This window comes from Natator depressus, chromosome 8 (assembly GCF_965152275.1).
Source record: "Natator depressus isolate rNatDep1 chromosome 8, rNatDep2.hap1, whole genome shotgun sequence".
In the NCBI taxonomy this organism is placed as follows: Eukaryota; Metazoa; Chordata; order Testudines; family Cheloniidae; genus Natator; species Natator depressus.
Window position 1 is genome coordinate 48,246,951 of NC_134241.1, and position 24,405 is coordinate 48,271,355.

Genomic DNA, 24,405 nt, shown 5'->3' on the forward strand with positions numbered 1-24,405 from the left:
ATTACATTTAGCAGAAAGATGGCTTGGAATAGGCATGAGACAGGAACACAGCGGTCAGCAATGGATTTATATTGCGAATCAGGGTAGATTTAGCATGCATTCACAGCGTTGGTTAGGAATGCTATCCACAGCAGAACTGGTCTAGTGAGAGACCAAGACTGCCCAGGCAACCAACAAGAAAGTTTTCCTCAGACACAAATAGTACAAAAACAAACAACAAAAAACCAACATAAAAAAAGCTACTCAAAGGCAAGTAAAACTACACAATGAACAATTCTAAATCCAAGATATTTTAAGGGATACCTAGACGTTCAATCTCGGTTTCTCCCCTTCCCACTGGAAAGCTCAGCTTGAAATGTAGAGTTTCTTTTAATTTAACTTTTTGCAAAGTAACTGCTAAAAGTCTGTGAGATGACCTGGCAGTTTGATAGACAGTGTAATGCCCCATACTGAGGGAAACTTGAGTTAGAGCAAGTCTACACTTACAACACTACAGCAGCACAGCTGTAATGCTTCAGCGTAGACATTCACTACAGCAATGGGAGGGTTTCTCCCAACACTGTAGTTAAACTACCTCACTAAGAGGTAGTAGCTAGATCAATGAAAGAATTCTTCTGTCCACCTAGCACTGTCTAAGGGCACGTCTTCACTGGCAACATTAAAACACTGCCACAGCAGCGCTTTAATACGGCTTGTGTAGTCCCGGCATAGCGCTGGGGGATACGTCTCCTAGCGCTCTTAAAAAAAACAAACCTACTTCCACGAGGGGAATAGCTACCAGGGCTGGAAGCGCAGCTCCCAGCACTGGTGCACTGTTTACACTGGCACTTTACAGTGCTGAAACCTGTGGCGCTCAGGAGTGTGTTTTTTCACACACCTGAGCGAGGAAGTTGCCGCGCTGTAAAGTGCCAGTGTAGACAAGCCTTACACTGTGGGTTAGGTTGGCATAGCTCTCTCTCTCAAGGGGTATGGATTTTTCACACTCCTGAGAGATAAAGCTATGCCAATGTAAGTTTTTAGTGTGGACCAGCTAAGTATCTCAAGTTAGGCCTGAGTAGGCATAGTGCATGGGTAAAGTATTACAGACATTTATCTTGTGGCATCAGGCCTATCTTCTCTTCAGGAGAAGAGAAGGTACATATATAATTGTTTCACTTGAAAAGAGAAAGATAAAGCATGACATTTGCCAGCAGATTTTACAAATAATTTAGCCTTTCACTGGCAATATGGTGTTAAATTCCAGGTTTGTTTGTTTTTTAATTATTGTACTTTAAAAGGGTAAACAACAGGCCTTTAGAGAGAAAGGATGGTCTTGTGGTTCACGAGCACATGACAGATTTGGGTTTTATTCTTGGCTCTGCCAGAGACTTGCTGTGTGACCTTGACAAGGAGTGGGATTTGGACATAGGCACGGGTACTACGGGTGTGGGGGGTGCCGCAGCCCCCCCGGCTGCTGGCCCCAGCCTCAACTCCGCTTACCCCCAACCAGGTCTCCCCCTCCCAGAGACAGGGCCGGTAGCTGGGCCTGTGGCTGGGTGGCACGCCCTCCCCATCTTCTGTGGGGGATGGCTCAGGCCGCACTGCACCCCCCAAAATGTTTCTCTGTACCCCCCTAGGGGGGGATGCCCCACAGTTTGGAGACGTCTACTTGACAGTAACAGTCATATTAAAATAAGAGTTTAATTGCACAGAATAAAGATATACTAAGCAAAGGCATAGCCCGTTTTGTCCAATTCCAACTGTCAGCCTCCCTTTCTCTCCTCCTAACTCCTCCACCCTTTCAAACAGATGCACATTTTGTTTCATGTCAAGAAACACTGCTCAAAGCTTTAAGTTCCTGAAATGAGCCAGGCAGTTTTCCTCAGCACAGAATTCCCTCTTAAAGGAGCTCAACTTAATGATTAATTTCAATTCAACACCTCCAAATATGATGGTATGAGCTCTCTAGTTGCACATCTTCCCCTCTTTAAACATTTCTATACTTCAATTTTGCACGTGTTCTTTTAAACACAAAACACTGAAATAACTGCATGCAGTAAAGCTCTTATAATGCTTCATTCTGAACACAGAGGGTAGAACTCTACCCATTTATTATCTTCCACCGGGCTTGTGAAAACAGTGTCACATTCACACACAGCAGTTCATTTTTCTGACACGGCCTGCTGTACCACCAATTTAACTGATGACAGACACTTAAAAAAAACCACCTCTAGAGAAAAAGGGCATTAATCTGGAGGAGAAAGCTATCCATTTTGAGTACCCCACCTGCTATGTTGTCACATACATTTCTGCTACATCTAGTGCATGGAACTATACTTAGCTCATCAGGAACTGGACTTAAGAAACTAAAGCTTGACATGTAGATTCTAGTTTACTTTGGCCATTTGATGTCACCTGTTTGGAATGTGCACATTGCAGTTTCATGTGTCACAGAAAAAGCCAGGAGGGCAGAGAGACTGGATGTCGAAGCAGTGACTATACAACCTCAAAAGACCTTTTTGGTAGATATTTAAAATGGCTAATCAGAGTAAGCACTGAAGGGATATTTAAGGTGGTCAAAGTGGTTTATTTAAGAATTTCTTCTCTATTTTAATTTTTTAAAACTAAAATCTATACTCTCTACCACCACAAAAAGCATAATAACTGTAACAAAAAAGAATGTGTTCTTTTAATGCCTGTGCTGTATCTGGAGCAGTTAGCACATTATTCCCAGTAACACATACCATTCTGCTTACTTCACCAATGATGCTGGTACATAAACAGGCCAATGTGACCCATTTTTTTTAAGGTTTCAGAGTGGTAACCGTGTTAGTCTGTATGGTTAGATAAAATGTACAGTATTCTTCCCATCTGATAATGGCTATCTTCCTTCTCTTCCTCTGCCCCCCATGCCTGACATCCTATCCTATGACACCTCTAAGGAACTGTTTATCTACAGCCCTGCGTGGATACAAAATTTGTATCCACATCCGATCTGCATACATGGTCCGCGGATATAAAGTGTTCAGAGTGGTAGCCACGTTAGTCTAAATCAGCAAAAAAAAAAAAAAAAAAAAAAAAAGGAGGAGTACTTGTGGCACCTTAGAGACTAACAAATTTATTTGAGCATCAGCTTTTGTGGGCTAAAAGCCACTTCATTGGATGCATGCAGTGGAAAATACAATAGAAAGATTTTTTTATATACACATACACAGAGAACATGAAAAAATGGGTGTTCCCAGACACACTATAATGAGAGTGATCAATTAAGGTGAGCTATTATCAGCAGGAGAAAAAAAATCTTTTGCAGTGATAATCAGGATGGCCCATTTCCAACAGTTGAGGAGAGAGAGAGAGAGTGTAACAGTAGAGGGGCAAAATAAGCATGGGGAAATAGTTTTACTTTGTGTAATGACACATCCACTCCCAGTCTCTATTCAAGCCTAAGTTAATTGTATCCAGTTTGCAAATTAATTCCAATTCAGCAGTCTCTCAGAGTCTGTTTTTGAAGTCTTTTTGTTGTAATATTGCGACTTTTAGGTCTGTAATCGAGTGACCAAAGAGACTGAAGTGTTCTCCGACTGGTTTTTGAATGTTATAATTCTTGACATCTGATTTGTGTCCATTTATTCTTTTACGTAGAGAGACTGTCCGGTTTGGCCAACGTACATGGCAGAGGGGCATTACTGGCACATGATGGCATATATCACATTGGTAGATGTGCAGGTGAACGAGCCTCTGATAATGTGGCTGATGTGATTAGGCCCTATGATGGTGTCCCCTGAATAGATATGTGGTCACAGTTGGCAACGGGCTTTGTTGCAAGGATAGGTTCCTGGATTAGTGGTTCTGTTGTGTGGTGTGTGGTTGCTGGTGAATATTTGCTTCAGGTTGCGGAGCTGTCTGTAAGCAAGGACTGGCCTGTCTCCCAAGATTTGTGAGAGTGATGGGTCATCCTTCAGGATAGGTTGTAGATCCTTGATAATGCATTTGACAGGTTTTAGTTGGGGGCTGAGGTGACGGCTAGTGGCGTTCTGTTATTTTCTTTGTTGGGCCTGTCCTGTAGTAGGTGACTTCTGGGAACTCTTCTGGCTCTGTCAATCTGTTTCTTCACTTCAGCAGGTGGGTATTGTAGTTGTAAGAATGCTTGATAGAGATCTTGTAGATGTTTGTCTCTCTCTGAGGGGTTGGAGCAAATGCGGTTATATCGTAAGGCTTGGCTGTAGACAATGGATCGTGTGGTGTGGTCTGGATGAAAGCTAGAGACATGTAGGTAGGAATAGCGGTCAGTAGGTTTCCGGTATAGGGTGGTGTTTATGTAAGCATCGTTTATTAGCACTGTAGTGTCCAGGAAGTGGATCTCTTGTGTGGACTGGTCCAGGCTGAGGTTGATGGTGAGATGGAAATTGTTGAAATCATGGTGGAATTCCTCAAGGGCTTCTTTTCCTTGGGTCCAGATGATGAAGATGTCATCAATGTAGCGCAAGTAGAGAAGGGGCATTAGGGGACGAGAGCTGAGGAAGCGTTGTTCTAAGTCAGCCATAAAAAAGTTGGCATACTGTGGGACCATGCGGGTACCCATAGCAGTGCCGCTGATTTGAAGGTATACATTGTCCCCACATGTGAAATAGTTATGGGTGAGGACAAAGTCAAAGTTCAGCCACCAGATTTGCCGTGAAATTATCAGGGATAGTGTTCCTGACGGCTTGTAGTCCATCTTTGTGTGGAATGTTGGTGTAGAGGGCTTTTACATCCATAGTGGCCAGGATGGTGTTTTCAGGAAGATCACCGATGGATTGTAGTTTCCTCAGGAAGTCAGTGGTGTCTCGAAGATAGCTGGGAGTGCTGGTAGCGTAGGGCCTGAGGAGGGAGTCTACATAGCCAGACAATCCTGCTGTCAGGGTGCCAATGCCTGAGATGATGGGGCGCCCAGGATTTCCAGGTTTATGGATCTTGGGTAGCAGACAGAATACCGCAGGTCGGGGTTCCAGGGGTGTGTCTGTGCGGATTTTTTCTTGTGCTTTTTCAGGGAGTTTCTTGAGCAAATGCTTTTGGTAACCCTCAGTGGGATCAAAGGATAATGGCTTGTAGAAAGTGGTGTTGGAGAGCTGCCTAGCAGCCTCTTGTTCATATTCCGACCTATTCATGATGACGACAGCACCTCCTTTGTCAGCCTTTTTGATTATGATGTCAGAGTTGTTTCTGAGGCTGTGGATGGCATTGTGTTCTGCATGGCTGAGGTTATGGGGCAAGTGATGCTGCTTTTCCACAATTTCAGCCCGTGCACGTCGGCGGAAGCACTCTATGTAGAAGTCCAGTCTGCTGTTTCGACCTTCAGGAGGAGTCCACCTAGAATTCTTCTTTTTGTAGTGTTGGTAGGAAGGTCTCTGTGGGTTAGTATGTTGTTCAGAGGTGTGTTGGAAATATTCCTTGAGTCGGAGACATCGAAAATAGGATTCTAGGTCACCACAGAACTCTATCATGTTCATGGGGTAGAAGGAGAGGCCCCGAGATAGCCCAACAGAAGAATCTGTCCTAAGAGTATAGCTGGATAGATTAACAATATTGCTGGGTGGGTTAAAGGAACCATTGCTGTGGCCCCTTGTGGCATGTAGTAGTTTAGATAATTTAGTGTCCTTTTTCTTTTGTAGAGAAGCAAAGTGTGTGTTGTAAATAGCTTGTCTAGTTTTAGTAAAGTCCAGCCACGAGGAAGTTTGTGTGGAAGGTTGTTTTTTTTTTATGAGAGTATCCAGTTTTGAGAGCTCATTCTTAATCTTTCCCTGTTTGTTGTAGAGGATGTTGATCAGGTGGTTCCGCAGTTTCTTTGAGAGCGTGTGGCACAAGCTGTCAGCATAGTCTGTGTGGTATGTAGATTGTAATGGATTTTTTTACCTTCAGTCCTTTTGGTACGATGTCCATCTGTTTGCATTTGGAAAGGAAGATGATGTCTGTCTGTATCTGTACGAGTTTTTTCATGAAGTTGATAGATTTCTACTCCATACGGCTAAATGCAGTGCGTTGCATAATGACAGGTTTCAGAGTAGCAGCCGTGTTAGTCTGTATTCGCAAAAAGAAAAGGAGGACTTGTGGCACCTTAGAGACTAACCAATTTATTTGAGCATAAGCTTTCATGAGCTACAGCTCACTTCATCGGATGCATTCAGTGGAAAATACAGTGAGGAGATTTATATACACACAGACCATGAAAAAATGGATGTTTACCATACACATTGTAAGTAGAGTGATCACTTAAGATGAGCTATTACCAGCAGGAGAGTGCGGTGGGGGGAGAGAAAACTTTTGAAGTGATAATCAAGGTGGGCCATTTCCAGAACATATCTATTCAGGGGACACCATCATAGGGCCTAATCACATCAGCCACACTATCAGAGGCTCGTTCACCTGCACATCTACCAATGTGATATATGCCATCATGTGCCAGCAATGCCCCTCTGCCATGTACGTTGGCCAAACCGAACAGTCTCTCTACGTAAAAGAATAAAGGGACACAAATCAGACGTCAAGAATTATAACATTCAAAAACCAGTCGGAGAACACTTCAATCTCTTTGGTCACTCGATTACAGACCTAAAAGTCGCAATATTACAACAAAAAGACTTCAAAAACAGACTCCAACGAGAGACTGCTGAACTGGAATTAATTTGCAAACTGGATACAATTAACTTAGGCTTGAATAGAGACTGGGAGTGGATGTGTCATTACACAAAGTAAAACTATTTCCCCTTGTTTATTCCTCTCCCCCCCACACTGTTCCTCAGAGGTTCTTGTTAACTCCTGGAAATGTGCTGGAAATGGCCCACCTTGATTATCACTTCAAAAGCTTTTCCCTCCCCCCACCCCACTCTCCTGCTGGTAATAGCTCATCTTAAGTGATCACTCTCCTTACAATGTGTATGGTAAACATCCATTTTTGCTTGGTCTGTATGTATGTAATTCTCCTCACTGTATTTTCCACTTTATGCATCCGATGAAGTGAGCTGTAGCTCACGAAAGCATATGCTCAAATAAATTGGTTAGTCTCTAAGGTGCCACAAGTACTCCTTTTCTTTTTGAGAATACAGACTAACATGGCTGCTACTCTGATACCCCTCTAGTGTTAACTGGGAAGTGGAAGCCAGAACAGAGCAGTATTAGACTATGAAGGCTGGCAAGAATACTCCTGAGTGACGTATACGTCGTAATCATGTTTTGTTGATCCCAGCTCAGTTTTGTGGAGATGTGCCAAAGAGAACACACCCTTTCAGTATGAAAGAGCTCCAAGTGGTTGTAGCCTCTCTCAAATGCCTTTTTGCTAAATAGTCAATGTGCCCTGTGTTTGAAAAAGACTAGGACAAAGTGGTAACCTTCTTTATGTTCAGGACAAAAGTTAACAACAGTTATTGTATTACAGCAATGGTCAGAAGCCCCACCAAATATCACAACCTCACAGTGCCAGGCACTGTAAATATGTATGGAGACAGACAGTCCTTGCCCTGAAGAGCTCACAATCTAAAAAGAGATGGAGAGAAAGAAAACATCCTCTTTTATAAGTATGGATCAGGGCTCAGAGAAATTAAGCCAACTGCCCAAAGTCAAAGTCTGACAGAGCCAGAAATTTAACCCCAATTTTCTGAAACCCAAGCCAGTGCCTTAATCATAAGACCATCTTTCCTTTCTAAACACCTCATCCAACTGAAACTATACAGCAATAAACAATTAGAATGTAGCTAGAATTCCCTTAACATTCTTAAATCTAGCAAAGATCGCCATGGAATCTTTAATAACTAACTGGTCAGGACACTGCTATTTTCCATCTCATCAAAAAGGATTTTATTTTTGGGAAGGTTTTAAAATAAAATAAAGCACAAGCAAAAGTCATCGTAAAGTTTCCTTTTAAAAACAAACAAACATACCACTACCTGTCCCTTTACTTTCTGATCAATTCACCTGAAAGCCTCCCAACACACTCTGCAATATATTTCATGTTTTAGCAGTCTCTGATGATGACCCATCACACATTGTACGTTTTAAGAACACTTTCACTGCAGATCTGACAAAAGGCAAAGAAGGTACCAATGTGAGATTTCTAAAGATAGTTACAGCACTTGACCCAAGGTTTAGGAATCTGAAGTGCCTTCCAAAAATCTGAGAGGGACAAGGTCTGGAGAATGCTTTTAGAAGTCTTAAAAGAGCAACACTTTGATGTGGAAACTACAGAACCCGAACCAGCAAAAAAGAAAATCCACCTTCTGCTGGTAGCATTTGACTCAGATAATGAAAATGAACATGAGTCGGCCCACACCACTTCGGATGGTTATTGAGCATGGACACATGTCCCCTGGAATGGTGGTTGAAACATGAAGGGACATATGAATCTTTAGCTCATCTGGCAGGTAAATATCTTACAACACTGGCTACAGAAGCCAGGAGAACCCCTGTTCTCGCTTTCAGGTGACATTGCAAACCAGAAGCGGGCAGAATTATCTCCTGCAAACGTAAACAAACTTGTTTGTCTGAGCGATTGGCTGAACAAGAAGTAGGACTGAGTGGACTTGCAGGCTCCAAAGTTTTACAGTGTTTTATTTTTGAATGAAGTGCGTTTTTTTTTTTGTTTTTTACATAATTCTACATTTGTAAGTTCAACTTTAATGATAAAGAGATTGCACTACAGTACTTTATTAGGTGAACTGAAAAATACTATTTCTTTTGTTCTTTTACAGTGCAAATACTTGTAATCAAAAATATAAAGTGAGCACTGTACACACTTTGTACTGTTTTGTCATTGAAATCACAATATTTGAAAATGTAAAAAAATCCAAAAATATTTAAATAAATGGTATTCTATTATTGTTTATCAACACGATTAATCGCGATTAATTTTTTTTTAATCGCTTGACAGCCCTAGTTCCTATATAACTAAAAAGTATTAAAGGATTTCAATGTGCTTTGCAAACATTAATGAAGCCTAACAACAGCTTTTCTGAAGGAGCAGCATACATGTTACACAAAGGGAAACAGAGCCAGCAACAGAGTAAGCAACTTGTCCAGCATCCCAGATTTCCTGACTCTGCCAAGGGTTCAGAAAACTTGATTTTTAGTCTTCTCATGTAATTAACAGATACTAATAGGAAACCCATAAATGGGTACACCAGCTGAGAAACCAAAAAGAAAAATGCAGCAAAATCCCACAGACTCTAGTACATGGCAGGAGCCAGTGAAAAGGAGCAACCTGCTCCCTTCACCCTCCTTCTGCAGCTGCACCCCTTCCAACTTCTACGCAGTTGCAAAGCAGCTCATCAGTGTGTGCACACACACACACAAATCACTCTACTATCAACAACTGCAGCTCCTCTCATCTTTCCTTAGCGGGAAAGGGCATGTCAGGAGCAATTTCTTCTGCTTCCTAAAGAGAAATAAGAAATGGGTGGATAGGAGAGGTGAAAAGGAAGAATCCCCTGCCCATCCTCAGCATTCTCTCCCTGCAACACCCACCCAGGCCCTTTCTTCCCCCCACCCTGGCTCACCACTCAGAAGCCAGACAGTTTTTGGATGACCCCAATCCTACGATCCTTTATGACCACAAAGTACCATGGGCTTGTGTTGGACACAGAAAGCAATCAGGAATGATCTAAGCCCCAGGCAGAATAAGGTTAAGAACTACTGTAATAAGCAACACTGCCTCGGCACATTGCAGGCCCAAAACCTGCAATTGGTAAAGTCACACTGGTGTTTGTCTGGTCTACACCCATCTAGCCACCATTATTAGTCCCACAAGTTTCATTCACTTGTTCTTGCCTTAAAAAAAAAAAAAGTAAAGAAAAACTAAGTAACAGAAGAAAGAACAAAAAAAAGAAAGAAGTGTGTTGTTACCTGAGCACCCACTAGCTGCAACAAGGCTGAGTTCACAGGGAGGAGATCAATATCTGTATTGATAGTGGTCTGGTCGAAGGGGCATGCCTTACGGTGGAGCTTGTTGAGGCACATCTTGCAGACAGTGTGGCCACAGCCCAAGCTGATGGGCTTCCGGATCGTTTCGTCAAAAGTCTGTGTGCAAATTGGGCAGGAGAGAAAATCCGTCCACTGTGGAGCTTGTACAGGCATGGTTGCAGAAGTTAATTCACAAGACAAAATCTAAAGCACAGATTCCACTGGAATCAAAATCTTTGACAAAAATGTTTGTTTTTAAATATCTTCTGTAAGTACAGACAGCCAGCACAGAGTGTGAAACATAACCTGGAAGAAAAGGGAAAAATGAAGTTAGCTCTCTGTATTGCAAGAGGCATTTTAAGTCCTTAATGTTATTAATCGAATTGTTGAAGATGGACTGGCCTAATTGAATTGGGAGCGCAATTCAGTATTTAGAACAGGATACTTTGAGTCATGACCTCTGTTCTAGTGACAGCTTTGCCCTGACCTTGGCCAAGTCACAAACCTCTCAGTTTTTACATAATTGTAAAAATGGGAACAATTATCTACCTTATGAATAAAGCTGGATAAATTGATATTTGCAAAGAAGGAGAAGGTCATGAAAAACAAAAACAATATAAATCAGGTTTTAATCAAATAAATGTCAACATAAGGTTTCCCACTGGATTTAAAAACACACCTTCAGTTAAACTGACACAAAGTTGTTCAGACAAGGCTTGAGCCAAATCCCTTCAAAGTCAATGGAAATGTTCTCATTGAGTTCAACTGGCTTGGGATCAGGCAAAAAATGAAAGTGTAAAAAATATCAATGTAACATGCGCACCTGGAAAACAGGACTAGTAGCATCAAACTAATTCAACAGTCTAAGAAATGAGAACAGCCTGCACTAATGACATGACCCAAATATCAGATATGCACAGATTGATATCAATCTTGTTTTCAAAAAGAATTTTCCTTTAAAAGGTGAACTACAAAGTAAAAGCAGAAAACCAAGTTAAAACCAAGTTGGTTTCCAAGCAGCATTCAGCCCAGAAATTAAAAAAAATAACAATTTCCCCCTTCCCAACATCAAGTCATCTTGATGCTTCCTGATGCACTGAAGATAGCCTCGAATGTAGAGTTTAGTGACATTGCAAACTACTTCAAATCTGTAGTATTTGTAAAGTTCGACTTCGTGTACATGAGATGTCACTTGAGATAGCCTCAACGACTCAGGAAATCAAGAAGATTCCACAGAACAAAAAGATTTTTAAGAGGCAAGTCAAAATGCATGTCCATGTTGCATGCCCATTAATCCACTAGTCATCCATAGCCTTGTTAGCAGGGATCCCAGGACAGAAATCTATGCTTAACTCATTTTTATTTTTGCTGAAAGATCATCCTTAAACTCTGAAATACTTCCAATTCCAACAATGCATTTTGCTCTCGGTAAAAAGTACTGCAGACAAGAAAAGGGGAACAATGCTGCCTAATTTGGTCATTTAACACATATGCGATACCTTACTGCATGCATTTGGAGAAAAAGCCTTGGTCTGGAAGATACTTCATCATCATCATTCTACAGCAGTTGTCTGCAACCTTTTTAAGGACAAGATCACTTTTTGAATGTAAGATCAACCCAGGATCTATCCTGCCCCTTCCCTGAGGCCCTGCCCCGCTGACTCCATTCCCCCTTCCCTCTGTCATTCGCTCTCCCCTACCCTCACTCACTTTTACTGGGCTGCGGAAGGGGGTACAGGCTCTGGGCTGGGGCTGAGGGATTCGGAGTGTGGGAGGGTGCTCCAGGCTGAGGCTGGGGCAGGAGAGGGTGATGGGTGCGGGCTCGTGAGGGAGTTTGGGTACAGAAGGGAACTCCAGGATGGGGCATAGGAGGGGGTGCAAGCTCCAGCCAGGAGGCACTTACCACAGGTGGCTCCCAGCTGGCGGTGCAGCGGGGCTCAGGCAGGCTGCGTGCCTGCCATGGCCCCATGCCGCTCCCAGAAGCAGTTGGCACATCTCTGAGGCCTCTGGGGGGAGGGGCAAAGGAGAGGCAGCAAGTCTCCGTGCACTGCCCACATCAACAAGCGCCGCCCCCACAGCTCCCATTGGCCAGGAACCAGTCAATGGGAGCTGTGGGGACAGTGCTGGGGGTGGCACACGGAACCGCCCCCTCTTCCCCCACAGCAGTGGCAGAGACATGCCAGCAGCCAGCCACTTCCAGGAGCTGCGTGTGGCCACAGCAAGCAGGCATCCTGCCTGAGCCTGCTGCACTGCTGGACTTTTAGTGGCTCGGAGATCATGATCGACCAGCAGAGGCTCCAGGGTCGACCAGTCATTCGCAATCGATAGGCTGGTGACCACTGTTCTACGGATTGATGGAGACAGTGTGCTGCAAGTAAGGGAATCTTCATTGTGTGTCTGTGGCATTGGGAATTAAATCAACTAAAACCCTGAGAGGCAGAGAGAAGAGGATTCTTCAGGAAGCCAACTCTGGACCACAATGAGCGACAGTGACTGGTTCCAAGAGACACACATCCAACCCTTCTTCGTTGAAAGAACCATTGTCACAACACGGGGCCTTTCTATATTTTAAGAAATGTAGCAGAGATACTTCCTACTGCTCTTACAGATTTCACTGAATATTTCAAGAGAATTATAACCTGGGAAGTCTTTGGCATTCATGATGTGAATGCCAAAAGAGGAAATGAATGCTGATAAATTTAAGGAAGTACAAGATAAAACATCCCCTTGCTGTGAAAAAAAATTAAACAGAAGAAAAACAAAACAAAACTGCTATGAGAAACAAGGTAACAGACTAAACATAAATAAGAACAAATTATTAGAGTAATATCTTCATCATGGATAAAGCACTGTAAATGAGATACTACAAATGTCTTCAGTCTGAAATTTATCTTCTACCAAAAGTTACCAAAAGCCAGTGTGGCTGCATGGATTTTCCCCCTTCCTCTCCCGCTTTATAATTACTCCTTGGAACCTTGAAAATCATGTCCTCACTGCACTGATTTTCCCTTCAATCAGGAAGGAGCATACTTGTTTGCTATAATATGTTTAAATAGAAAGTTCCTATGCATGCTGAGTAGCAGCCATTTGCCAAAAGTTAGTAGGTTGCACATTTTTACTTAAAAGTACAGTTTTAAATGGGACTAACGGCCTCCAAATTAGAACCTGTTTTAATCAGAGGTTTCAGAGTAACAGCCATGTTAGTCTGTATTCACAAAAAGAAAAGGAGTAATTGTGGCACCTTAGAGACTAAACAATTTATTTGAGCATAAGCTTTCATGAGCTACAGCTCACTTCATCGGATGCATTTAATCAGAGATACTCTAAAAACCATCCACAACTAATCAAAATATTTTGTCTGAAAAACCTGGTTAACTTTGTGTCCCAGAGTTTAGTGTAACTTGTTCACAACTATCCTACCTGATCAAAGAAAGTTGCCAGTTAAACCAAGGCCAAGACTAACAGTATCACATATGACGAAGACTGGTTCAGTCAATAGTATCATACCACTGTAAGCACTCAGACAAAAAGAGGTTTAACAACTGTGTACATCCCAGAAGTGTCTCATTTTTCTCCACACTTGAAGCCTTAAAGTGTGGCCAAGGAGGAGTGAACAGGAATCAGTACAACTCAGTCTGTTAATGAGGCTGTTATTGACCACCACAAGGCACTAGCTGGAGGCTTTTCCTATGCCAAAACTCCTCAACTTTACCAACCTATGGAGTGAGAATTTGGAAACTTGTTTTTAAAACAACCTCCATACCCCAGAATGAACACACTTCTATTTCATCCATCATTGAAAAACAAGCCTGCTAGTAACACAGACATGCAAAACAAATTGTTCTACTTCTTACAGGACTATCATATCATTAAACAAAACTAGGAAAAATAATCACTGATTCATGTGAACCATACGAACCAACTATAAACATCACAAGGAATTTGCTTCCTATCATTTGTTTGTACGTCTATCTCAGACACTTGAAGCAGAGTCACTCTCAGTTACCCTACAAAAGCTGGTCTGGCTATCACTATGCTTTCTTAAGATTCCGGCAGAAGCAGGAAGCAAGACAAAAAGTAAGTAAAATCTAATATATGCATTATTTCCCATAAAGTAGTATGAAGAAGTTTGAATGTTTAAGTGCCAGCTGTTTGAAGTTCCTTTCCATCAAAAAGGTGAAATTTAAAAAGCCAGAAGAATTCTTTTCCCAAAATAACGTATATAATTCAAAAACAGTATGGGCAAGTTATTTTATAGCTTCTTTAAAAAAAAAAAATTCATTGCCTTAACTCAACATGAGAAATTTCAGGCTCAAAAGAGTTGTTCCCTAGACAGGGAGAAAGTTTTTAAAAAAAAGACTTATAATGGAAGGGGTAATACTACTTTAAAAATGGCTTCTCTACCAAGGGATTTAACCACAGCTCCATTCCATAATGCAATCCAAACAGTATTAAAATTCACATTTGAAACAATAGGACATTTTGAATTCATATTCCTATCCTGGATTCTACTTTTTTTTCGTATTTACAGACTCCTGTACTTTAAAAAAAAAAAAAAAAAAAAAGGGGGTCCTGGCTATGCCAAAACAACTGGAGTAACTTTATTTATCTATTGTAATATTTATCCATTGTCCTGACAAAGTTCTTATATAAAACTTTTAGTTTTCCACACTAAGAATAAAGCCATGGAATCATCCATCTCTGTGGCCAGACTGCAGAGTTAGAAAGAAGAAAAATACCACCCATATGCAAGTAAAGGAAAACACTTGGGTGGCTCCTAATCAGCCTAAGCAAAAAGACACTGAATTGGTAGATGGCCCACTCGCAAAGTGCTGACTTGATGTATGCCAGTAGGCAAAAGAGGAAATATAAAATACAGATAAAGTTGTCTAACCACAGCCCTGGAAGCAAAGCTGCAATCCCCGCAACTTCCACTTGTCTAGAACAACAGGACAGTAAAAGTATACTTGTTTTTCATCATCATGGTAAAGGGTGGGCAAGAGGACTTTGTGCCTCTGCTGGTACATTTCCATACTAGTTTTGGAAGGCTGCTACAACACCACTTACAAAGTTCAGCTGAAACTCCCCTCTTTCTTGAGGGTATTTCAGATTAAGACCTGTGAAAAATGTTGCTGTGCAGAGTCAAGCAACAGATATGTAGCCAAAAGGCTCAGAGCTGGTCCCCTGGTCAAGAAAGGTGATAGCAATGAGGTTGGTGGTATATGCACTGGTAAAGTACCTAAATTAATTAGCACCAAAGCCTTGAGCTGAGAAGGGGTACCAACCAAATGATATGTCAAGACTAGAAAGGAACCACCAAAGGCAACATGCATCAGTGGTAGTAAAGGAAAACAATGCCTTTTTCTCTCGCCTTGGAATCCTTCTAAGGATCTGAAAGTTCTCTTTCTTTCCTCTTACCCCAAATACCAGGGTAGGTAAAAATCTTTAAATCTGATCTTTTTAAAGTTAACTTAAATTGGATTTTTTTCTGTTTAAAACATGGTTTTTTTTAAAATAACCAACTTTAAATTATGGCAACCTATTCTAAGCTCTAAAATTATAATCTATTAAAATAATTTACATTAATTAAAAAATAAACAGTACATGTGTGCGGGCAAGTTTTAAAGAAAGTGAAACCACTGAACTGGTTGAAGTCACTGGCAAAGCACCTAGAACCAGAGTTTGAAGTGCTCAATCAGCTTTTGACAGCAGTAGCCTCTTCTGCAGGTGGAGAAAAGTGATTTTCATTTTAGTTTATTCAACTACTTCAGTTCAGTGACTAGTTCATTCAAAGTTAAGAAACCAATCAGGAGGTGAAAAAAAGGCAGAAAAGCTTGTCCCCTTCCACACTATGAAAAAAAACAAGGTAAGGATGAGATCTAATTCAAAAATTTTGACAGACATGGTGATCTAGAAACAAGCAGTTTCATTAACTAACTACACAAAATACTTGGTTTAATAATTATTTTTATCTGGAAAAGCATTTTGATAAAACTTTTTTCTTATCTATCCAGCACATGTAAAATGTTTTTTTTTTTTTTTTTAAACAAACTATTTGAGAATGACATTTTTGTGCATTTAGTGGAATTTCAATTTCCAAAAAGCTTAACACAAATCATAAATAAAAATTGTATCTAGCAAAAAGATACATGTACATCATTCACCAATTTCCAACATAATATTGTAAAAAAATTAAGAACCTGAATAAATATAAGTTAAGCTATATAATTGCTGAAATGTGTACATATATAGCATACCCTCCCAGATAGCAAAAAGCACCAAGTTTAGTGTAAAAGCTATACTTAGTTGCAAATCAACATGTTTTAATGGTTAACAACCCATGAGAATCAGCCTCTCTGAAAATAACTAAAGTACAAATGCAAAATAAGATTAAAATTGATGCTTTAAATCAAATTTTTCTGCTTGCTGATTTAAACCATTATTAAAATTGGTGATTTAAATTGCTTTGATTTAAAAATCAATATACCCTGCCTAATTGGTTCAACAGGAACTCAGGAGCCTTGCATCTCACTTGTGGCACAGACCATTGTCAACTCTAATGACATGAAACAACCTTTTATGCCGATGGTGCAATATAGGAGACTTTTTTGGGGGGATGGAGCTTGTAACACTGGATGGGGACAGATGGGAAGCTAGATCCCAGCCAACTGTTGTCTTACAGAGAGACTTCTTGGGCCCAATATCATCAAGGGCAGCGCCAAGACTGGGGCAACACAGCATGTCTCAGGTCTCTTTTCAGAAAACCTCAGCACAAAGACTGGCCTTCTTACTCCCGAAGGAGTGATGGAAACAGCAGGCTGAAGGCTTAAGAAAACCAAGGGCATGTCTATTCTTCCTTGTCAGGGAGTAAAGGTACAGCAGATCATGCACTGGGATATGACGTTGGTTTCTCTCAGGCACACAACAGCTAATGTGGGTATCTATCTTGGAATATATAGCTCAGCCAGACGCCCATCTTTTTAACCCTATGTGGAAGTTGGGACTTACCACAGCCTCAGAATTAACCTGAGGTGAAAGGCCCCTTTACAATACAGTATAATTCAACAAACACCACTATCAACTAGCTCATGAATACCAGGCAGTTTTGTAAGCTCTCTGCGGCAAATGAGTTAAGGTGGTTGGGGGCGCACTCCCTTCTACTGAGCCAACTACATCAGCACAGCACTTTCACCCACCAAGGATATTGCTTTTCTACATAATTGTGCAGCTCTATGTCAGAGGCAACAAAATCTTATAACTGGAAATGCACAGAAGCCCTTGATGAATATTCATATACAGTAACTCCTCACTTAAAGTCATCCTGGTTAATGTTGTTACGTTGCTGATCAACTAAAACATGCTTGTTTAAAGTTGTGCAATACTCCCTTATAACATTGTTTTGCAGCCTGCTTTGTCCACTGCTTGCAGAAAGAACAGCCTGTTGGAGCTAGCTGCTGGGGGCTTGGAACCAGGGTGGAACAGCAGCCCCCATATCAGCTCCCCGCTCCCCATGAATCAACTGTCAGACAACTCAGCTGTCCCTCCCCCTCACTGCCATGTGCTGCTCCTGCCCTGTGCCTTGGAGCTGCTCCCCAGAGCCTCCTGCTTGCTGTGCAGGGGGGGAAGAAGAGGGGGGCTAATGTCAGGGTGTCCCCCTCCCCCTGTACTGTACCTTTTTCAACAGAGCGGGGGGGATGGGGGAGGGAACATGACAGGGCTCAGAACGGAGGGAGCTTGCTGGCAGCAGCTGCTGTCTCAACTTGCTGATCTACTTAAAAAGGCAGTGTACTTAGAGCGGGGTCATCATACTTAAAGGGGCAATGCACGTCTCTCTATCTCTCACACAAACACACACACGGTGTGTGTCTGTCTCTGCTCCCTCCATTCCAACGTGTTAACCCTTGAGGCCTTAGCCAAGTGCTAGTTCATCTTTTAGCAGTAAGGCATTCTCTGGGAAATATCCCACCCTCTGACTTCATCACCTCAACCAAGCTTCACAATCATCACTGCTGTGAACAGTATTAAATTGTTTGTTTAAAACTTATACTGTGTGTGTGTGTGTGTCTGTCTGTCTTGTCTGGCAAAAATTTTACATTAATTCTTATGAGGAAATTGGATTCGCTTAACATCATTTCGCTTAAAGTCGCATTTTTCAGGAACATAAATAAAACATTAAGCGAGGAGTTGCAGTACAAACTTCCTGCTAAAAATCAGTATATTCGCTTCTTTCTCAGTCTTCCCACTATATGGATTTTATGCACTCTCTTCACCCACCTCCTCAACATCTTATTTCTGCCAAATTCTCTTCAGGCTCTGTTTTGGTCTCCCTTCTTTACCAAAAGTAATCAGAATAGTGATAGCAGGAGATAAGGACTTTAAGCATTGCATATCAGAAACTACAAAATGGATTTGAGACTGAAATTTAAGTTACACCAAATACAAGAGCTGGAGAGAGCTACTGGGGGCTGCATGGAGTTATTCTTATCATGTGGTTTCCAGGACTACTCACTTTACTCTACCTGAAAGGTCACACATCTGTGACCCTCTTAGTAGCTGAGAAGAGCTAGAGGTAGTTTACTTGGCAATCTGCTGCTGTCTGGTCTTTCATTTGGGGCATGGTGATTCCTAGCAAGTTACATCAGTGAGCTTTACTGTCCTTTTCCCCACCAGGCCCCAAACTTGCTCATGAACTCAGATGCAATGTCACTTTATTGATGAGTTGATGATCTGAGTTACTACACAGAATGGGATCTGAGTTACTACAGAGAATTCTTTCCTGGGTGTCTGGCTGGTGAGTCTTGCCCACATGCTCAGGGTTTAGCTGATCGCCATATTTGGGGTCGGGAAGGAATTTTCCTCCAGGGCAGATTGGCAGAGGCCCTGGGGGGTTTTCGCCTTCCTCTGCAGCACAGGTCACTTACTGGAGGATTCTCTGCACCCTGAAGTCTTTAAACCACAATTTGAGGACTTCAATAGCTCAGACGTAGGTTAGGGGTTTGTTACAGGAGCGGGCGGATGAGATTCTGTGGCCTGCGTTATGCAGGAGGTCAGACTAGATGATCATAATGGTCCCTTCTGACCTTAAAGTCTATGATTCTATGAGCATGGTCCCACCCTTGTGTGCATCTGTCCCTCCTTCATTGACTCACCTCAAACCATCTTTCTTTTTTGCATCTCTGGCTCCTGAATAGAATCGTATTTGTGCTAATGTTCTTGCCCAAAGCTCTTGCCTTACAGCACCAGAAAAAGCAGAACCAACTCAGAATAGAAGGAAATTCTCATCAGTTTCATGCTTCTACACCAAAGTTTAAAAAGTAAAATTGCATTGAAGAGTAGAACAGGCGCAATCCTCATAAGAGGAGGAAGTGGGTGGATGGAAGGACAGGAGATTCCTTTGACCCCCACAACTACATTTATTTAGGGATACTGGACTCAAACAAAAAGGATGACAGCAGCCCAGAATGAAGAGATGGTTGAATATTTCAGTACTTCCATTCAGTACCTCCACTCAAACCACGCTATTCTATACTCCGATCACTAACTCAGAGCTTTAGTGAAAGTTAAATGGAGTTTACAGCAAGCCTCCTGGGCTCCCAGGCTGTGCCTCCAGATATTACTACTCACTTTTTCATGATCTGCAGCCTCAAAGAGCTTAATCTTTATATACCGTGTCCAACATCTTGATAATCTTTTCCTTTTCAAGCTAAATAATCTTCCTCAGTCTTAATAATCATGCTGATCTTTTATAGAGATTCTCCATAGTCTCTATAATAATTTTTGTTGCTCTCTCCTAAATCTTTTCCATTTTTGCTAGGTCTCTTAAAATGAAGCAAATAAAACTTAATGAAGTATTCAAGGTGTGAGACTACCTATCCAGTGTACGTAGTGCAACTATAAACAGTTTAATACTTTTGTCTAATCCTTAGTACAACCTAAGGTCGCAATTATTTAGTTTTAGCCACTGAGCAGACATGCTTAGCGGAACATCCAAGATGACTTTTAGCTCTTTTCCCCCCTGCCAAGAGGTTACAACAGATTCATAAGCCAACTGGATATGAATTGTTTCAAGTTATTCCTTCTGGTACACAGTGATTTGCCTCCTGTCTATCATGAAGTTCACCAACTTCCTTGTTGTCCAACCACCACTTTTTACCAGAGTTTATCATAATTCTTCCTAGTCTCTACTAACAAAAATAATCATGTCACCAACAAATTTTGCCACCTATTTATTCATTATAGCTCAGGGCCTGCCTTAAACATAAGCAGATGCTAGAGGCCCTGGAATGCCCCAACAATTCATGGCTTGATTCCCCACTCCAACAATAGGAATGAGGTGAGACTGGAGTTCTATAAATAAAGCTCATGGAATTTTTTTTTCTTTTCTTTTCTTTTCTTTTTTTTAATAGTTGTGTGTGGTTTCGGGGGAGGGGCAAGGTTACCCTGAAGGGGGAGAAGGGATTGGTCCTGCCCCAGCCTGGTGAGGAGTGGAGGCCAGGGGCAAGGAGGCTGGAGAGCAAACCCACCCTGCACTCACCCTACAGCTGTACCTCCAGTCTGATGAGACTCAGCTTGGTTCCTCGCCCTGGGCATTGCAATCTGTTGCACAAAGTTGCAGCAACACTCAAGACTGGCCCTGCTGCCCCTCCATCATGACGGAAAAGTGGCCAGCCAAACCTGAAGGGCACAGAGACCCTGTGTGCCAAGTCACAATGCCACTCCCTCAAATTTAACCGGTCACTCTCCTCATGACAGAGGGGTGGCTGAGCCAAACCTAAGCCGTGTTTAAAAAAACACTTTCATTTTATACTTTATTTCACATTTGAGAAATACAGGGGTTCTATCTATAAGGCTCAATCCCCAAGCTCAACTGGGATCCTGCAAATCAACCTGAGAGAGAAATAAACTTATTCACTTCCAGTTCAAACTCCAATTCCATACCCCACAAAAATCCTAATTACCATTTCATCTGTTTATATGGAGACAGCTCCTGGCGACTCTAATTTAATATTTTGCAAGTAGTTGGTAACATGGCATTAACTTTAAAACTGCTGTTCCTCAACAGTAGCATAGGAAAGGGAATATGGTGAAGTAGTCAAACTATATTTTCTATTCACTAGAAGGATAATTTTCCAGGTATGTTTCCTGTTGCCTTTAGTCATCCCATATTGTGGGAACTTCTGATAAATCTACCCGATGGAAGATCCATGCATTTTGCTGCACCTTCCCCTCAGCTGGTGGAGCAAATCCTCTGGATTAATCAGTTATATTCCTCCTACACTCAGGATTATTAAAAATAAATACAAGGTGGTGGCCCAAGCAAAATGAATTGCTTGTCTCCGGCAAGTTCCCAATGGGGAAGAGTTAACATCAGAGAGAGAGAGAGATCGACCATATTTGAAAACCTTGCAAGCACACGGAGAACAAGGGTTTAAGGAGCTTACAGAATAAACCACCTTCTTTGGACCCTCCAAAACAAGGCTGCAATAGGAGAACAATATGGGGGAGCTCGCACTGCCACTGTCATGTAGGACCCAAGGTGAGAGGAATTCATTCTCCAAGCCCGTCAATGACTCACTTTTCACCAGCACTTCACATTAAAATAAGTTATCTGTTAACAGAACTGTTGTGAGTTTGGCCTATCTAGCAAAAAGCATTATGAATGCACTATAATATTTTCTTTCACTTCCCCTCATGATCATTTAAAAAAAAAATCTTATAAAAACCTTATATTTTAAAAAGGTAAAGTGAAATTATAACTATTTTACCCGACTCCTTTACCAGCCAGAAGAAAATGGTTATTTAGATACAGTTCAAAACTGTGCATCTTTTTCTGTCTTTAAGAACACACAGAGCAGCCAACTGCAGCATGCATGAAAAGGGAAAATTATGTTACACAATGTTTCCACACCCAGCTCTACAGAATAGCATCTGAAAATGAAAGCTTATTTCTGATCACAAACAACTTTTGGATGTGGGGGAGGTGGGAGAAGAGTACGAAGAGGAGATGCCAAGAAAAGAGATTCTTACCTTCGTTTGTGGAATTCCATAACCATCACAAATATGCGTGGGATGTTACTGTGTGGTTACTGTATTTTAAGATCAATGAAAGGGAGGAAAAAGCTCTCTGGACTAGTCGTACACAGTGTTAGCCAAATGACTGCACGTTCTGAGTGCTTCACTTCCTCATTCTTTATATATACACACCCACCCACCCACACCCACAAACAGCCATCCACCCAAAAGATAGCAGAGTCCTGTGACAAAAGCAAGTCCTAGAAAAGCCGCAAAACTTAGGTGGTTTATGCCTAAAAAATACTCTCCCCGACCCTTAAAAGGATACTGCACAGTATATCACATGAAATACAATTTTCAGACTATTAGATAAACTCTCATTCAATGTGGAGTTGTTTGTGCACACTTACATTTCATTTTTAAGCTAAAATAGAAACCATAAAACTATGTACAAAACCAGAATGCTAACTTTAACTCACACAATCCAATCAAAGTTAGGGCTGAAGTTTCTTTACCTTCAATTACATATCAAGGCTGCAGTATACAAAGAAGGGCTTCCTCCCCTCTCTAGACCAACTCCCATGAGCACGAATGGGAAAGTCAGAAAGATCCCCTTCTCGACACATACCTCTGCATTATGTAAAAGTCATTGGTTTGGTAGCCAATAAAATATTTTAGCAAAAACAAGGACCTGTTAAGCACAAGACTAGCCTTCACTTGAAACTTCCAGTTTTTAAGAACATAAAGAACCCTTATACCACCATAGCACCTCCTATCAGAGGATCTCAGAGCACCTTCTTGACATTAATGAATTAAGCTTCACAACATCCTGAGAGGCAAGAATCAATTTATTTTTACAAGTGGGGAAGCCTGAGGATTAGACAGGTTAAATGACATTAACTGAGACACCTTGGGTAAGAGCTGGGACTAGAACTCAGTTCCCCCTCCCAACCTGCGAGACCTGTGCTTCAGCCACAATACTATTGCTTGCCACCAAGGTTAAAAAACTGAAGAACATTTACATTCTTTATACATCTGTTGTGGTGTATATTTGAAAGTTGTGTACATTTTAATATAGAATAGCTGCAGCTCTCTTTATAGGATATAAAAGAACTGTACATTTTTAAAAGCCAACAGTCAGTAAATTTTCAATCAAGTATACAAGAGTTAATTTAGCAGGCCATAACAGCCTCACATTTTATGGTAGAGACTCTGTGTCTCTATGAAAAGAAAAGGAGGACTTGTGGCACCTTAGAGACTAACAAATTTATCTGAGCATAAATAAATTGGTTAGTCTCTAAGGTGCCACAAGTCCTCCTTTTCTTTTTGCGGATACAGACTAACACGGCTGCTACTCTGAAACCTGTATCTCTACAAATTATTTAAAAGAAAGGGGCAATCCTTAACAAATCAGTAGACTCTGAGGTCATTAGCCAGAAAAAAATTCTACATGTCACCAGCTTAAGTGCACAAGGTTTAAAAGAGGTTAGGGAAAAAAAGAGGGGGATGTCTAGAACTACATCCCTTCACTGCAACTAGAGGATCTTCACATACCTCTAAAGCAGCAGACCTTGTTGTGCACACATTTTCCTACCACGCAACTGCAATTTAGGTATATGGGCCGCTAACTAGCAATTATGCGCTAGGGCTGAAGCTGGGGAAGAGGGTGGGGAGGAGCCAACTTAGCTGAAGAGGAACAAAAGAAAGAGTCACCTTTTCAGAGAAAAGATATTAGATCTATGGGTCAACAGTCAGAAGAACTCCATCCATTAACCTTCCAAAGCAGAAGTCACAGTAAATAAAACATCTGTCCTCCCCAAAAGTAGATGATGAGGTTTGAAGAGCTTTTGTCTAAACATACAAATAGCCAAATTTGAATTCCAATGGGGGAAAATGCAGGTCTGAAACATAAATGCTGACACCTCAACAATTTAAAACTGATTTTATATATACTTATTCAGCTAAATACTTATATGGTTTCCATCATCAGAACATCCTGGTGGCTCCCAGGTATTTAAAAAAAAAAAAAAAAAAAAAAAAAAAAAAAAGGAAAAAAAAGGACTCTCTCCTCCATCCCAGTAGGGTAGGAATAATTTGCTCAACTAAAGTTGTGTGTGTGCATGTGCAGACTTATCACTGGTAAGGTCTGCCCTGGGCCACATGCAGCTAATCCATGATAGGGAAGATTTTTACAGTTCAGCCAGTGTAATTTGCTATTTGATTACCCTGGAAATGATGGTAATTATGGAGAGACGGACAACCTCATCCCATTTGCATGTCTTCAACTTCTAACTTCCTTCAGCAGGTTCACAACTTAAAAAGTTAAAAAAGCAGCTGTAAAATAGGGATAATGAGATTCTTACCCTTTCAAAACTGCTTTGGACCTATGGATAAAAAGCACTGTGTGTAAACTATTACTATTAAATATTGTAGTTATTCCCAGAGACCAAAATTCTAGAGCCTGCACCTTCCTCTCTAGAAATAATA

General features: G+C 41.3%; 1 protein-coding gene across 4 annotated transcripts in view; it reads right to left on the minus strand.

Moving 5' to 3' along the window:
• Nucleotides 1–24,405, minus strand: part of RC3H1 (ring finger and CCCH-type domains 1) — a 111,399-nt gene that overhangs the window by 42,533 nt on the left and 44,461 nt on the right. For all 4 annotated transcript variants that reach the window (XM_074960972.1, XM_074960971.1, XM_074960974.1 and 1 more), the window contains exon 2: nt 9,850–10,212. In XM_074960972.1, coding sequence (XP_074817073.1) covers nt 9,850–10,080 — 231 coding nt within the window. In that variant the 5' untranslated portion in view covers nt 10,081–10,212. The remainder of the gene's footprint in view (nt 1–9,849; nt 10,213–24,405) is intronic.